General features: G+C 46.1%; 1 protein-coding gene across 3 annotated transcripts in view; it reads left to right on the top strand.

Annotated features, from left to right (window-relative positions):
- EIF4E2 (eukaryotic translation initiation factor 4E family member 2) overlaps window positions 1-15,750 on the top strand; it is a 29,022-nt gene extending 13,272 nt beyond the window's left edge. Inside the window, exons 5-8 of one of the 3 annotated variants that reach the window (XM_082631005.1) lie at window positions 586-738; window positions 838-974; window positions 7,730-7,808; window positions 12,958-13,090. In XM_082631005.1, the coding sequence (XP_082487131.1) occupies window positions 586-738; window positions 838-974; window positions 7,730-7,775 (336 nt within the window). In that variant the 3' untranslated portion in view covers window positions 7,776-7,808; window positions 12,958-13,090. Of the gene's footprint in view, window positions 1-585; window positions 739-837; window positions 975-2,707; window positions 2,974-7,729; window positions 7,809-12,957 lie in introns of those variants that run through there. The other 2 variants (XM_082631006.1, XM_082631004.1) reach the window with 2 other exon arrangements.
- Window positions 15,751-16,003: the final 253 nt, after the last annotated feature.

Below are 16,003 nucleotides of genomic sequence, written 5' to 3'. Positions count from 1 at the left end.
TTAAATGTTTTCCTCTTCTTGGGTGTTTCTGTCATGTTCTTTCTGAACTACCTATGCATATCTCTCTTACAGCAGTACTTGTCAAACTGTACTGCTGTAATTAATTTTCTTGTCTATCTTCTTCACTAGACTGGATCTAGGTAGAGACTGTGGCTTCATGTCTGTATTTGGGACATGGTAACTCTTGATAAACTTATGGCGAATGAAGTAAGGAGTGATCTGTGTTTGAAATCTGACATCATTTCATTGTGATGTAGTTCTGAAAAAAGAGGATGATGATGATGATGATGATGATGATGATTATCATTTTGGCTACGCCGCGGCTTGCGGGATCTTAGTTCCCCGACCAGGGATCGAACCTGGGGCCCCGGCAGTGAAAGTGCCAAGCCCTAACCACTGCACCGCCAGGGAATTCCCAAGAGAGGATTATTCTTAAAGGGTCCGTTTGGCCATTTTTTCCTATAGAGTTGAATAATTGGGAAGCAACAAGACTTCTTAGTGATCAAGGGATCGTTAGCCCTAAAGCAAAAGCAAAAGAGCTGTGAAACCATATTTTAACTTTAAATGCTTTCTCCCTTTTCACAGGATGATGCAAATAAAAATGGTGGAAAGTGGATTATTCGGCTGCGGAAAGGCTTGGCGTCCCGTTGCTGGGAGAATCTCATCCTGGCCATGCTGGGGGAACAGTTCATGGTCGGGGAGGAGATCTGTGGGGCTGTGGTCTCTGTCCGGTTTCAGGTAAGCCACCCCACGGGCAGGTCTGCTTCACATGTTGCCTTTACTCTTCTCACTGCCTCCGATTTGCTTTGATGATTCCTTCTGTCGTTCCTCCTGTAGGAGGACATTATTTCAATATGGAATAAGACTGCCAGCGACCAAGCCACCACAGCCCGCATCCGGGATACGCTTCGGCGAGTGCTTAACCTACCTCCCAACACCATTATGGAATACAAAACCCACACCGACAGCATCAAGTACGTGTTGTGGGGGCTTGCGGGGGGCGTGTCCCTAAGTTTAGCAAAAGTAGGTCCTTAGTTGGGCCCAGAGGAATGTGGTCGTACGGAGACTGACGTCAGGAGAAGGGACAGACCAGTCTTCCCCTAGTGCTTCTGGCCACTTGTGGCAGTTCTTTGCTGGCGAGGTTCCCTGTGCACCTACACTGTGGGGTGCTTTGTGCGAGAGAGAGCCCTTCTGCAGAATCCCAGTTGCACTGCCTGGGCTGGCTTTATTTACACAGGCTGTCTTGTCTTTCACGCACTAACCACTGTCGTAAAATGAAAGACAAAGTGCTCTTTTTCTTGCTGTTTTTTAAGATAATTTCACTGAACAGTAAGGCCCTCCTCCCCGTCTGGCCCTCACTCCACTTTTGCATGTCTTTTTAACTTGTTAGCTTCCGTCTGTCTTCTTTGTCCTGGGAAATCGACTTCGTATCAGGAGTGCTGACTCCATTTCCTTGTGTGTAGAGCTGAACTCGTAGAGGAGGCAGAGTAGCGTGTTTGTGGGAGTAGAAGCTAAGGGGAGCGTGGATGCCGAAGGGGGAATCAGCTTTGCAGTCTACCTGAGACTCGGGGAAGTGGGGCTGGACGTCCACAAACGAGAATCACTGGCTAGGGTTGCTCCTTCAGTGACTGAATGTCAGAAATAAATCCAGGTTATTCTGAAAACGTGTGGGGAGTGGCTGTTAGATTTTTCTCACAACTGGAGGGAGAGCGAGCCAACTAGGAGTCAGGCCTTGGAGGTCTAGTTCTCTCCTTTGACTCTAATATCAGTGTGTGCCTTTGAAAAGTCTCTCTGCCGCTCCGCTTCAGTTTCCCCATCGGAAAATGGGGGATAATAACGCTTTACCCAACAGGGTTGTTTGAGGCTGATTTAATCTTTGTAATTGAAGGTCCTCAGATGGAGAAAGCTCTTACAGGGCCAAGTATTATTGCTCTCATCGTCATCATTAGCAATAATATCATCATCCTGCTTATTAAAAGCATTACTGGTAGTGAGCCCAGCCATGGTGTTCAGCAGGCAGACCATTTGGGAATCTTTTCCCCCTGAATTTCCAGATCATATTGTGGGTGGAACTGGCTTAAACTAGCTAAGCGCCAGTTTTTAATTGGGAATGCTGCCATAGGAGGTGGTCTGTGTCACATGGCTGGGTGTGGCTCATTGTAGCCACCAACAGTTATTAGCTAGCCATGACCCTGATGGCTTGCCTCGGCAGTCCCGGGTCAGCATTGTTTTTTTCTCTAGGCAGATTTTTCCTATTCTTTGTTCTGGAATACAAGTAGTTTCTGCCCTCCAGCCAGACTCAGTCTAGGCTGGAGAGACCCACACCTACCTTTTCTAGAACCCTTACATTCAAGGTTCCCAAATGCTCCCCACCCCCATTCCCCCTAGAAGCAACCTTTTCACCTGGATAGGAAAGGGAAAGAGGTATTTTTCAGCTCCCCCCGCCCTCCACTGTTCTCCCTCTCTAATACCCTGAAGCAGTTCTTCCTGACTTTTGTAGAAACACGTACAAGTCCTTAGAGTCTAGGAGAGCCTTTGGGCTTATTGCTTTAGTCTGCTGCTTGCTGCTTTATCCAGAGGTCTGCCTAGTACTTCAGCCCTGCAGCTACAGGGACCAGAAAGCCCTCCTTGATACCTAGATGCTACTTTGCCCGCGCGTCTCCCTCTCTTTCTCTCCCAATGTGCCAACATTTTGCACTTCCACTAGAATGCCAGGCAGGCTGGGCCCCCAAAGGCTCCTTTTTCAAAACCTCTGGAAGCCGCGGTTGAATGTGCCATGACCCTCTCCTTCTCTGGATGGCACCATCATTGAAGCTGGCATCATCGGAGTCTCTTGTTCTGTTGGCGTGCTACCTGGAAGACCCTTCTGTCCCGGACAAGAGGAATCGGAAGAGCATTTTATGTCTTAAGAACAGGCTGACACGCAGCGGCTACAACAGCAGCTGAGATCACTTAATAAACGGTGCTAAACTAGCTTGTCTCATGCTCTTGCTCTTTATGGTGCATCAAAGAAGTGGCCTTTCAGACTGACTGTCACCACATTAAGGAATGGCACAGACTTCTCCGTGGAGGGCCATCCGGGGAACGCAGCCTCATTTTCATAAGCCCATTGTATAACGTCACATGGTATTTTGTTCCAGCTCTGCTGAGGTCCGGCATAACGAGGTGATATCTAGCTCTCAAAATGAGACCCTGTTGTTTTGGTATTTGAATTTTAGTTTCCATCTAGTCATGCTGATGACCAGAACAGAGCGATTTCTGATTTAGAATTCAGCTTGAAAGTCTGTAAGGTTGGAAAGGGGGATCCTTGGCCTCTGCTTTGCTTTGTTTGTCTTACTTCAAAGAAATTTCTTGCTTGGAGGTAAAGCCCTGCTTCCGTCTGTGTGCGGCTGTACGTATAGAGCTTCCTTGCTTTGTGTTAATGGGGTTTTCTCACTGTGCCAAAGCCACCCAAGCCACAAGCTCTTTGCCAGCCTTCTCCCTTCTGCTCTCCCCTTAGAGCCAGATCATCTTCCTCTTTGAGCTCGCCCTGCTTGCACGGTCTCAAGGTTCTAGCCCTTCCCTTCCTGCCAGTCCCCAGGGTTGTTGTGCATCAGGACCTGGGGTGGGGAGATGTCTTTGTCCTGCTTGAGTGTGTGCTCCTTAGGGCCTTTGACCATACGTAGCACGTGCCAGCCCCTCATGTGCTTGTGGCTTGGCGTGTATGTGCTACAGCTTGGCCTTCAGGCCCCTCACTTGCATGTAGAATTTCAGCAAGCCTTACGTTACTTTAGGCTTTCTGAGGAGCTGCCACCAAAACCAAAAATGAAATACTTGCCCGCACTAGGCCAGGTTGCCTGATCGCGCCCGTGAAGGTGGCTGTGGGCATAACGTGGAGTTTGCCAGAGTGGCTGTGCTCTTCCATTACGGCAGCAGCGCCCTGAGCTGTACCATCCTCACTGACCATCGGGCTCCACGTGGCCTGGGGTCCCACAGAACACACACTGGGGCTAAAGTGCCCTGGGCTCAGCCTCCTGAAGGTGTTCGTGTCGTTGCTTTTTTCTATTACGTACCCCAAATTGGTTGAAGGACCTAGAAGATGGAGATTTGTTGATGTATGGAAATGCCTATTCTCTCTGTTTTCAGCGTTTGTCAAAGAATTACCTTCTATGGCCCTTTCCCTCTTGCCTTCCACTATAATGTTACCTGTATTGACCTTAATTTCAGCTGATGTAACTGGTCCAGGGGATGAGCTTGATGTCACCTTCCAAAGTAAGGGTTGATCAGAAAGCACCAAACTGACCCTGAGACCCCTGTGATCCTTGCCACATCTGAACAGAAACCGGAACTGTTCTGCTTTGTTCTGCTCCTTGTGGCTCTCCCACAGGTATGGCTCTGTTTGAGCCAAGGAACAGCAGCTGCTTGGACTTGAGAACTCAAGGGAAATGAGGAAGAAAGAGCCAGCAGTGCTCTCCCACCTACTCTGGAGATTAGGGCTCCTGGAAATGGTGAGGGGCACTTTTTCAGGGGTGGCTTAGATTTCTCAGTCAAGCGTGCCTCCACCTTGCTCTGTTTCAGTCCAGTCTCCAGTGTCCTCCTTCAACTATCTGGTTCTCCCAGGCTTCCCCTGATCACACTGCTTGTGGCCTTTTCCTGCTGCACTCCTGAGAGGCTGCCGCTGCTGCGCACAGGGCGTGACGAGCTGCTTTGCTGCAGAGGGGAAGCTGCCTGCCACCTCGTACCCTTGCTTATTGCCAACTCTTAGCCCCTTAAGGGTGCGTGGGTCCCACTGAGAAACGTGAAACTGGTTCAATTGAGTGCTAGCTCGGGGGTGTGGCTCTTTCTAATGAGGCCAATCATAGCTGAGATTTCAGAGATTTGGGTCCTTGCAGGCATCCGGTGATTCACTGTATCCGCCATGTTGAGGACAATCTCATAACACAGCCAGACTTGCAACCCAGAATCATGGGACCACCAGGATAAGACGTGGGGCACAGAGCCATAGAGAGCAGCAGTGCCTTTTGTGAGGAGATTCCTCTTTGGAGTAGTCTCTTGAGTCCCTTCGTGCCTCTGGCCTGGAATGGGAGAGGGAAGACAGGGCCAGCTGCACTCAGTGGGCCACAGTGTTGGGAAGACTGACCAGGCCCCTCTGCAGAGAGAGCTGAGGGTAGGTGACTTCTCTTTATTCATTTATTCTAGAGGAGAAATGGGTCGAATCAGGGGGACTTCACCACGTCTAGATTTCATTGTATTTAAACATTGAACTTTGTAGGCAAGAACCAACCATCCCTTCTCTTGCCATGGCTAAATCATAGCCAGGTGGCACTGGGTCATACCAGCATAATTGCTGGGCTTTGCATTTGTGAAATGTTCCCCCATGCTGATGTTCAAGGTAAAGCCCAGACTAGCAGGAGGCCAAGTTCGTCCATGAGTATGAGGGCCAGCTGAGTGCAAGGCTGTGAACTGAGATTTGGGCCAGAGTAAGGGCAAGTACAGAGTTACACAGAAATGAGATCCCTGCTCTCAGAATTTGCTTTCTGGTAAGTGAGCTGGTAAAAAGTGGTCTTTAAAGGACTCATTGTTATCCTGTCATTTGAATCTATTTAGAATGCCCTGTAGGCTATATTAATCTCACGGTAATTTAAAAAAGGATATTTTTTTTTAAGAAACTCAATATACATGACAGTTTTAACATTTAACTTGTTCTTTCTTTACCTTTAAAAGAAATGTTTTAATATTACTAATATGCCTGGGATGCCAGATGGAAAAAAGCTAGAACATTCGCACCTAGTTTTAGGCGTTTGATTTGCGTCTTAGTCAAGCATTAGCCTGTGAGAACCAGCAATTGTACCTGTGACTGTGATCAGCTATTTGATCTCCACTGAATCCATATGAGGAAACTTCTTTGCCCACATTCTGCATGTTGAAGTTTTTACATATGAAGAAAATACTGCTGAAGAAAATGGGAGGGCAGTTTAATACTAAACTGGATTAGAGGGGAACTCTGACATCCATATTTCTGAAGGTTCTTGACACAGAGAACTTCTGTTTGGACTAGTGTAGGGCTTTCTGGAAACAAAAGGATAAATGAGGTGAAGCTTCAACACAGCCATGTAATTTCTTGTTGACACCTAAATTGCTTAAATAGAATTTAAGTCTCACCTTTAGAGCAAGAGAGGGGTTTCCTGGGTCGTTGCCCAAGCGTCAGATTTTGCTTTCCCCTTATCTTCATTTGGAGTGAAGAGTGACATGACCTTCTGACATCACTCGTGGACTCTCAAAGTTCACCACGTTACCATCTCTCCAGAAGGAGCTGTGAAGCAGATGTCTTTCTGTGGAAACTGAGCTTGTGAATTGATAAAGACTGGCATGCTTAAGGGTGCTCTTCCATTTTCCTTCCGTTAACATACATGTATCAGTATTTTGGCAATACTCTCTCTGAAGAAACCATTAACTTCAGATCAATCTCTTATTCCGAGAGATACATCATTAACTTATAAATGCTGCTGTTTACAAGAGGGAAATACTAATGAAACTGATGTGAATATTGCCTGGAAGAATGAATTTGTTGTGCCAGGTCTCTGTATTTAATCCCTTCCTATTTAAAAAAAGAAAAGCTATCTGTAGGAGACGTACTGATAAAATATATTTTAGTGGTTATAATATTAAACCTGTAGTGAGTTAATAATTTAGCACGTTAAACCCTATATGTTGTCACCATGGGTATATCACCCCTTTAAACCAAGAATGGAATAATTGACAATAAGGCATTTTAGATTTAAAGACACCAAATTACCCATTTTATATATAATTCCCAGGGAAGTTACCTGACGCTTTGTCCCTAAGTGGCTGAAAAATGGTTAAGGCAAAAAGGGAGGACATAAGCTCCTCAGAAAACTTGAGGTGCGTTAGGGCTTCCGGATACACAGGGGATCTAGCTTTCTCCTGGTTTTTGGCCAGCAGTCACCAAGGCCCTGGTCTTTGTGGAGCATCATTCCAAGAGACTCTACCCTCAGTCACATTTCTTATCCCTTTCTAACTCCAATTTCTAAATTGAGTTAATAAGCATTAAAGTTGTGTTGAGCATTGGCCCTTGGAAGTTTTGAGCTGCTGTGACATGTACAACTTAAATTTTAAGGTAATAGTTACTTGGGTATTATCAGAAACATGTAACCTGATAAGAATTTGGGTCTGAGTTTAGAAGGGTCAGAAGCTTGGAAATACGAAAGCAGATAAAGTGGTGTAATTTCCTCATTGCGTCTTTGGACACTGTAATGCTGTTGGGTACCTGCCTTTACCGTCAGGGTGAGGCCTGATGAAGAAAGATAGTTTCTGCCACCTGTCCTCAGGTCCCCAAGGCAGAAAGCACGGCTGCCCTTCGCCTCAGGGAATTGGAGGTGTCTCCCGTGGTGGGTGAGCTTAGCTCTGACCTCACTGGTCTCCCCTGTAGACTTGTTGAAGGAGTGACTCGAAGGACGTGCAAATCCTCTAGGGAGTAGTGAGGGCCAGACTTAGCCAGGAGACGAGCCAGGAGAAGTGCCAGCTGCCCCTGAAAGGTGCCGGCCACCCTGCTAAGCTGAGAGGAAAGTCTAGGAGGAGAACCTCACTGCTGTGCTTCCAGGTATCGGTGGGCTCCACTTGACCTTGAGGGTATCTGAAATGGGATGTGGGTTTATCTTGTCTGTTCTCTCTTTGTTAAAAAGCCTTTGATCTGAATGTACTATTGTGTTTTTTGTCTCTGGTTTGCCAGGGCCTGGGAGGAGTTTCATGGCCTGGTGAACAGCAGCGGCCGCTGATCGGACGCTCCCCCTCTGTCTCTCACACTCAGGGTAGGGCCTTGTCTACCTTCTCTGTAACCTTGTGACATACCTCTCAGCCGTAGGACCCTCTTCCCAAGGGGATGCCCTCTCCCCACTTGCGCCCAGGCTTGCCTCTGCCAGCATTGAGCCTGCTCCAGCCCCTCCTCATTGACTGATGCCACAGTCTCAGAGGAAACTGCTGAGTCCAAAGCCACTGACTTAGCCTCCCTGGGTCACGTGTCTCCTGGTGAAGCCCTGGGCAGGTCGATGAGCCTCACTACACTTCTGTTTTCTGATTTGGAAAATGAGGTTCCATGGACTAACATGTCTCTGGTGTCTTCGGGTGCCAACATTCCATGATTAGAAATGGACCAGAGATCCATTTCCTTTTGCCCGGACGTGGCCATTTTTAAGCCATCTGGCAGTGTCCTGTGACTAATAGGACAGTTCCACAGGCCACAGTATGGGTTAGGTGAGAGGTATGTCTCGTTTGCTGGTGGTATTTGTCAGTTGTGAGGAAACAAGTGATGGAACTTCTGAGTTTCAGCGGTTAAAGTGAACCGGGGGTAGATGTCAGGGCTGCGTAGGAGGCACGGTTCCAGGTTGTATTGTGGCTAGACCACCATGTGTTTGCTGGCAGAGAGAGACCCTGGGATATCGAAGTCTGGGTCAACTGAAGCATTCACTTTAAGAATATTTGTATTTCAGTTAAGGGAGTTCCAAGTCCATGTCTGTCTCTTTAGCAGAAGGAGTTGAATTGGGTAAATTTATTCTGGATGAGAGGAATGGATAAAAGGACAGTATCTCCCATGTGCCCGACCCGAGAGCACATTCCTGGACAGTAACTATCCCCGCCCCAAACCCATCCCTAAGAAATGGAGAATTTCTAAAATGGAAAAAGAACATGTCAGCTGTAGTAGCTACTTCAGAACTCCCCTCTCCCGGGAAGGAAGGGAGGCTTTTTCAAGAAAAGGAGACCTACATTCCTCAGATGGGCTAAAGAGATGGCATGACACTGTGAGGGACAGAAGCGGGTGGCCAGGGGTCTGAGTAATAAACAGTCCCAGAATTCCTATACACTCGTGCCACTCATATCTGTTTTAGCAATAGTTTAATTCCTTTATTATAAATTCAGCTTCTAGATGATAACATTAGATTTTCAAAATTGCAATTTAAAGAGTTTATCTGTAAAGTATAGTCAATATAGAATTCTGAGGTGGATGAAAAACATGTATCAGCTCTAATACTGATACATTGATTTGTAGGCTGGAAAACAGCAGATATTCAAAATAAATCAGTTAAATTTCCAGAGGCCTGCTGCTATAATGGATTTGTTTTAATAGCATTACCGTATTTAATTCTAAGGTTCCTTTTTTTTCTTTTTTGCTTTTAATATCCCTAAAATTGGGATGCTTACAATGAATGTGATGAGAAAGGTTTTTGTCGTAGTTTAATTGGCAGCGTTTACCTCTTAATGGTGGTGCCTTTAAAATTCAACAGCATCTTAGTTTCCATTTAAAAAAAAAGCTTTAAAATGAAATTGGAATAGACAGAATGGAAGAAGACTTAAAATTATTCCCTCTCCCCTTAGCTAACACTAAATTCCCCAGGAAAAAGATCTTTGAATTGCTTTGAAAAGTCATATAGTTGTGTAAGTTGCATAATTGCTGTTTTGTAGTCTCTTTGTTCTTTTTGTTGCCCCCCCCAATATCTTTTTTATAGGGCAAATTGAAGGGAGCATTCATGGGTTAGGTGTTCTCCTTGAAGCACAGACTTGGGAGAATGAGAGGAGTATTAGAGTCTAAACAAAAAAACCCAACTCACTTCATTGTCCTAACAGACTTGAGAAGGACTTCATATTTCACCTTTATTGATTTAACCTTGTAAGTGGTAAAAGGGGTGTTCCAAGAAGATGCGCATACCCAGCTTGTGGTGGTTTGAGCTGCCATTTTAGAGGCCCCAAACTTTAGCCTTCTTGTCCTCCCTCCCTCTTCTCCCTTCCAAGTAGATCATTATGTATGGAGAAATAAAAAACTGCTATTTAAATAATTCTTGAACCACAAATACTTTTCCTCAATTTATCTGATGTTTTGTGACATTACATGTGGCTGCTAATATTTCAGGACTATGTCGTTTGACCTCTATTACCATTACAAATAAACACCGCCCTTTTAACCATGGCTTCAGTAGAAGTCTCAGTTAGCTGCTGGTTTGGGGCGGTCGGGTGGGTGGGGGTGGGGTAGATTCTGGGTCCCTGCATGTCTAGGCTGACATGCACAGAAGCAGTGGTCTCTCTTGATGGCGAATGAAGTTGGTGTGGTCGCTCGGTAGAAATGAGAGATTGAAGTTTGCCCTAGTAAACCTAGGGGGGTTGCAATTTTATTTGCTTTTCAGGGAGGGAGAGAGGAGGAAGCCAGAGCTGGCCTGGGCCGGACAGCTGAATAGCCAGAGAATGATTCCCTGAAGACCATGATGTAAAAATGTTATCATTTCCTTCTAAACGATCTGTTATATCATTGAAAGCCATTGAAAAAACCCAAACCCAGAAACCTTCCCAATAGTCTGCACATTGCTAGGTGCCTGGAGGGTCTAGCTTTCCGGAGCTCAGTCTAGATTGTCTAAATTTTAGTTTGCTTTTAAAAGAAGAGAAGCCCATCTTTTAAAAAGAAAAAAAGAAAAAGAAAAATTGCTTGTGGCCTCTGCCACTTCCTGTCTACCTTCTCCCTTTCTCTTACTCTCTCTGTGCCCTGCAGCCTGGGGTGAGGGACATAACTGAGGATTAGTTCCCAGCTGGTTTGAGGTGAACACATTCCTCAGACTAAATTTGGCACCAAGCTCTTCTCAACCCACTTTGTTTTTTTTTAGAAAGGCTGGACCTTAGCCGCCAGCTGCCACCCGCCTGCTTCAGCCTGTCATTGTCAGGAGCCTGTTGCCCACCCTCATTGCTCTTTGCTTTTCTTTATCTCAGACTCTGGAAAAACTCAGCTCGATTCTCCTGGCTCTGTTACTCTGGCCCTCCCCATTTCCATTTTACAAATAAACCTTAGAATGATTCTGACTTCTTAGAGATTTCTGACTATGAAGAGATCTGTGGCAACAGAATTAGAGTAAATATTACGTATCTTAGTGGGAAGGTGTTACAGAGCCCTTCAGCTTACCTGCCACCGGGAGGGTTTGTTCTGGCCCAGCCCCAGCACAGTGCAGGAGTTCTCCAGAACGTAGGTGGCCTGCGTATGGTGATGATTAATCCTAAAGATTCTCTTCTTTACATCACTAAACAGCAGAAAGGGCTGAGTCCAGATATTTGCCTGCCATCTCTCTTACTCCAGATAAGACAGATAATTCTCCCACAGTCAGAAGGTTCTCTGACTCTACCTTCCTGCACCCCTGGCTTTCTAGTCTCCCTGCTGATTGACTTTTGTGATCCAGTTGATCTGTGGGGACAGAGATGGCATCAAAGGGGAAGAAAGAAGCAGCAAATCCTTCTTCCTAACCACTTCTTTGTTATTAGAGGTGTCCTCCATTGTGCAGACTCTGTCACAGCACAGCGTCCCTAAGGGGACTCAAATAGCACACCTCAGTTACACCTGCTTTTCTCTGTCTTATGATCAGATGCATTCTTATTCTTTGCTAGCTTCTTGCGGCCCCTCAGTGGGGTCTGCCCTTTTGAAAGCCCCTTTAAAAAGATGATTACCCCACTAAGTTCTCTTTGTGTTCAGTCTTCAACTCCTTAGATGGAAATCATTGAAATTCTCAATAGCATTGATCATTGAGCTGCATGGTCATGCATGTCAGTTACAAAAATACCAGTGGGCTTTTGAGATAACATCAGTTTCTTCCCAGACAGAGTTCACCCACGCCAGCTCCATCCAGTTTTCCTCTCAGTGTACTTGTCTGCAGTTATTCTCTGTGTAGTGAGGGCTGTGAGTTACTGTCAGCCTGCCACCATCATGGAGGAGTATCTGTTAGCCAACAGCAGGAGAAAAGTGCTGTTTGGCTGGGCTGAGCATATTCCTTCGTCAGTATTAATTCACTCTGGACCAATTGCCAGATACCCTATCAATTGTAGCAATTTTAAGACAGGTCAGTTAAAACCAAAGCTTCTAGAATGTTCCATTAAAATTAAATGGAAGAAATCATTCCAAAATCAGGTTAATGAGAATTTCTGTCTCAAAATTTCAGACAAATTTAAGTCTGAAGCACTGGGCCAGAGCAGTAGATGCAGTGACCTTTAAAGCCCCTTCCAACCCTGGGATTTGGGGATTAAAATGGCGATGTGAACTGCTAAGGTGTTGTTGGATTTCTAGGCTGGAACAGGAGAGGTACTAGTGGGCGGCCGAACCTGTCTGCATCCAATAGGAGGCAACTAAGAAGACATCACAAGATCTGTTACACACACACACGCACGCATGCGTGTGTGCACGTGCTAAGTTTCTAAAGTAAAGTGTACTCAGGCTTCACCTCTTGGAATATCCTTTCATAAGCAGCTATAAGTTTTGAACCAAGGGATTTTTGGTTGGTTGGTTGGTTGGTTTGAATATGTAATACAATCTGTGGTTCAATTTTTTTTTTAAAAAACGTGTGCGTGTGTGTGTGTGTGTAAGAGAGAAAGAGGTTTCCGTCCCACTCTTTCTCCATCTGCCCAGCTTCCACGGTGTCCCTTCCCCTGCCACCACACCGCCCCAGGTAACAGCGTTTTATTATGTATGACTTCCTTGAGGCAGATATGAGCCTTATTTCCTCCACCCTCGCTTACACAGGAGGCAGCACATCAGGTCCACACATTGTTCTGCACCTTACTGTTGTTAGCAGTTTCTCGTGGCGATCTTTCTATATTAGTAGAGAGTTTCTTTTCCTTTCTTTTTTTTAAGCTGCACAGTATCCCTTTAATATTTAGTCCCCTATTAATTAATTTTTAGTCCCCTGTTGACACGCGTTTGGGTTGTTCCTGACCTTTTGTAATTGCAACCAGTTGAGTCCAAGTGGTTGAAGGGACTTGGGAGGCAGGTTGCTGTGTTGGCATTAGATGAGCAAGGAAGGAAGGTCCTGGGGTGTCAGGAGGGCCCGAGAGCTGCCGAGGCCAGGTTTCCGTGTGTGTGTGTGTGTGTGTGTGTGTGTGTGTTGCCTAGAGATGACCTGTGTATTGAATGCTCTCTTTTCTCCCATTTTTTTCTTTCAGGGACAATTCAAGCTTTCGAAATACAAAAATCACATTGTGAAAGTACACAAGCTGGCAATAATCCTTTTCTGTATGTGTGTGTTTGTCCGAAACGGATGGGAGGTCTCCGGCTGACCCTTCCATCTGCTCACTGAGGGGACGTCCCTGAGCCTCGTGCTCCCCTTTTGCACTCATTCCTGGAGGACGGATTCCGCTAGACACCCTCCAGCATCGCTGACTTTATAAAGCGGAAAAAATGGAAAACGTGACTTTGTAATAGACAAAGTTTTTTTTTAATGGGGTTCTGTTAGGGGAGTTCAGCCTTTCCTTTTTCTGTGTGCTGCCCAGATGCCTCCTGGGCACCCTGTCGTGCTCTCCTCTGCTGTACAAAGGGCGTCGTGACCACGTGTACAAGCCAGAGCTGTCAACTGAGCGTGATCAGTATTATGAATGTCTGTGCATCCAGGAAGAGCTTTTTGTTGGAGAGTCCCGGAATAGCTATAAATGCTGTCTTCTAGATCTGCCATTAAATTATTGGGACGTTTTGTTTATTTCACGCCCCTCTTCCCCCAAGCCCACCACTTTCGGAAAATGTGTTACTGATTTTGTATTGTCTCCTGCCTTATGCCCTCCAGTCTTCCCTCCTGTGGGACTCTTTCCTTTTAGGCACTGCTGCACTTAGAAGTTTAATCCAGTGGGCTACACTGGTTTCACTGAGGCGACTTAGAAGGTATGACTTCATAAGTTAAACCGGAGCAGAATCCAGTTTAATGAGGAGCTAGGTTATAATAGAGTTTCCAAGTACAGGAGTAGGAGCTGAGGGCAGTTTCTGAAACCGTTTTCCCAGATGAGCAGGGCCTGTGTGTCCAGCCTGTTTCTCTGGGCTCTTGCATGCCTCTGATTGAGGAAGGAAAGCAAAAGCTGGTTGTTGCCAGGTATTAACACAATATGGTGAATTCTATGATCCGGAAACTGGGACATCTGAAGAAAAGGTGACCATGATGGATGGCTTTCTTTGCATGGCTATACCTGTCTGCAGTGGTTGGAGAAACCTACTTTCAGTCCTCATCACCTGGTGTACGTGTTAGCAGATGCGTGCCGATCCAGGATGCCTGGACAGAAACCTTGCAGCTGCTGCCGGCAGGCTCTGAAAGTGACCAGGCACACTTCAGAGAAGCTGGGTGATCTGACTCCAGAAGGACTGAAATCAGAGAGGTCAAAGAGCACCTAGGGTTGAAATAAGTACCGAGGACCAGTCCTACGGCAACCTCCAAGGAGCACCGTCTTACTTGGCTCTTGTGAGCAGGGATCGCAGTACCTTAAATTAAGGCCTCTCCTAAAACCTATCCTTGCAGGCCAGGGGGCCTTAGCCACCTGGTCGCAGAGAAATCATATGAGAGTAACAGGCATTTCCTTATTGTATTTATATTACTGTCTGCCTACTTTCCAACTCCTGAACGCCCTGGAATTACCCACTGTCTTGGGATGTTTTTTCCTAAAAGAACGGGAGTATAGAGCCAAAAGGGAGGTGCTTCCATTACAAGTGAAGTTAGATCAGATAAGATCTAGCAGTGACTTAAACTCCAGGAATATGAAGAATAAATTCTAGTGCCCAGACAGTTGTGAAGGGCTCAAATATCGGAGTAACATTGGCTAAAATGGAGAGCAAAGGCTGCCTTCTGAGTTTAGACCCAGGGAGGTCTTCACTTTTGCCTAAACTCAGATTTGCCATGAAGATTCCAAAGAGAGCAGATGTTTGGATTTGCCCTCCTTTGGGTGTCTGCCTATTATTAGTGTGTGAGTGTGGGTGCATATGTGTATAATGTTCGTGAGTGAGGGTTTCGTCAGGCCGAGTGTTATGGTGTATTGTCCATATTTGTGTTTACTTTTTTCTTTTATCTCATTTGTTCAGATTTTTTAATCTCTTGTGTTTTCTAGAGCTGCACATGCCTCCCCCGCCAACCTTTTCTTTGCGGTATTCAAAAGTTATTTTTTTTCCCATCAAACACATGCTGGCTAGAGCAAGAGTTATTTCTGCTAGGCAGCATCTTACCCCCAGAGCTCTCCAGATCTGCCTAACAGCTTTAAATCGGGGATTGAAGAGTCAGTTTTTCCAAGCCACCTGTTTTCCACGTTAGCTTGCGAGGTCTTTTCAACTCTTTTTGACTCCATGCGCCTCTGCTACACTGAGATAGGACACAGTTACGGTTACAGTATCACCAGTTCTAGAGACGAAGGAGAAAAGGTGCACCAGAGCCAACCTAGTAGACATGTCAGGTTGCTGCTGGGAGGTGGGGCGTCACTGTCCCCTTTGCACAGGCAGGCTGTTTCCAGGACCCCTCAGAAACTGGTCCCCACTCCTCTCCAGGGCTCTTCTCATCTTACCCCTCTACTCACGTGTGTGTGTGTGTTTCCCTGTGACATTGGCAGTGACAATAATTTCCCACCCAGAGAGAAGCTTGTGGTCCACGATGCTCTAAGAATGAATTTCCAGGTGTAAGCCAGTGGAGGAGCAGAAGCTGTGACAGGAGTGAGTCAGTGCTGCACTTTCAGAGCAGTTGTGTACTGCAGTAATAAATGGAGAACATCAGCAAGAACCTGGTTGTGGACTCTTGAATGCAATGGAAATGGGGACACGGGTCGTTTGTTACTGCTGCTTCTGCCCTTCAGTGCATGGGTCTTCATTTTAAACGCATTCCAGAACAAAATAATGTGGAATAGTCCAGACACTGCAGTATCATTGACATAAGTGCATCATAAAACTATTCTCTGATTGACATTAATCGTTGCCATAGCAATTTACTTTTTTTTTTTTTTTTTTTTTGGTATGCGGGCCTCTCACTGTTGTGGCCTCTCCTGTTGCAGAGCACAGGCTCCGGACGCGCAGGTTCGGTGGCCATGGCTCACGGGCCTTGCCGCTCCGCGGCATGTGGGATCCTCCCGGACGGGGGCACAAACCCGTGTCCACTGCATCGGCAGGCAGACTCTCAACCACTGCGCCACCAGGGAAGCCCGCAATTTACATTTTTAATATCAAAATATAGTTGTTAATTCTAATTCTTCTAAA

Source organism: Mesoplodon mirus (genome assembly GCF_964341445.2).
Source record: "Mesoplodon mirus genome assembly, chromosome: 8".
In the NCBI taxonomy this organism is placed as follows: domain Eukaryota; kingdom Metazoa; phylum Chordata; class Mammalia; order Artiodactyla; family Ziphiidae; genus Mesoplodon; species Mesoplodon mirus.
Note: the sequence above shows the minus strand (reverse complement) of the source record. Positions and strands in the feature narration are given on the sequence as shown.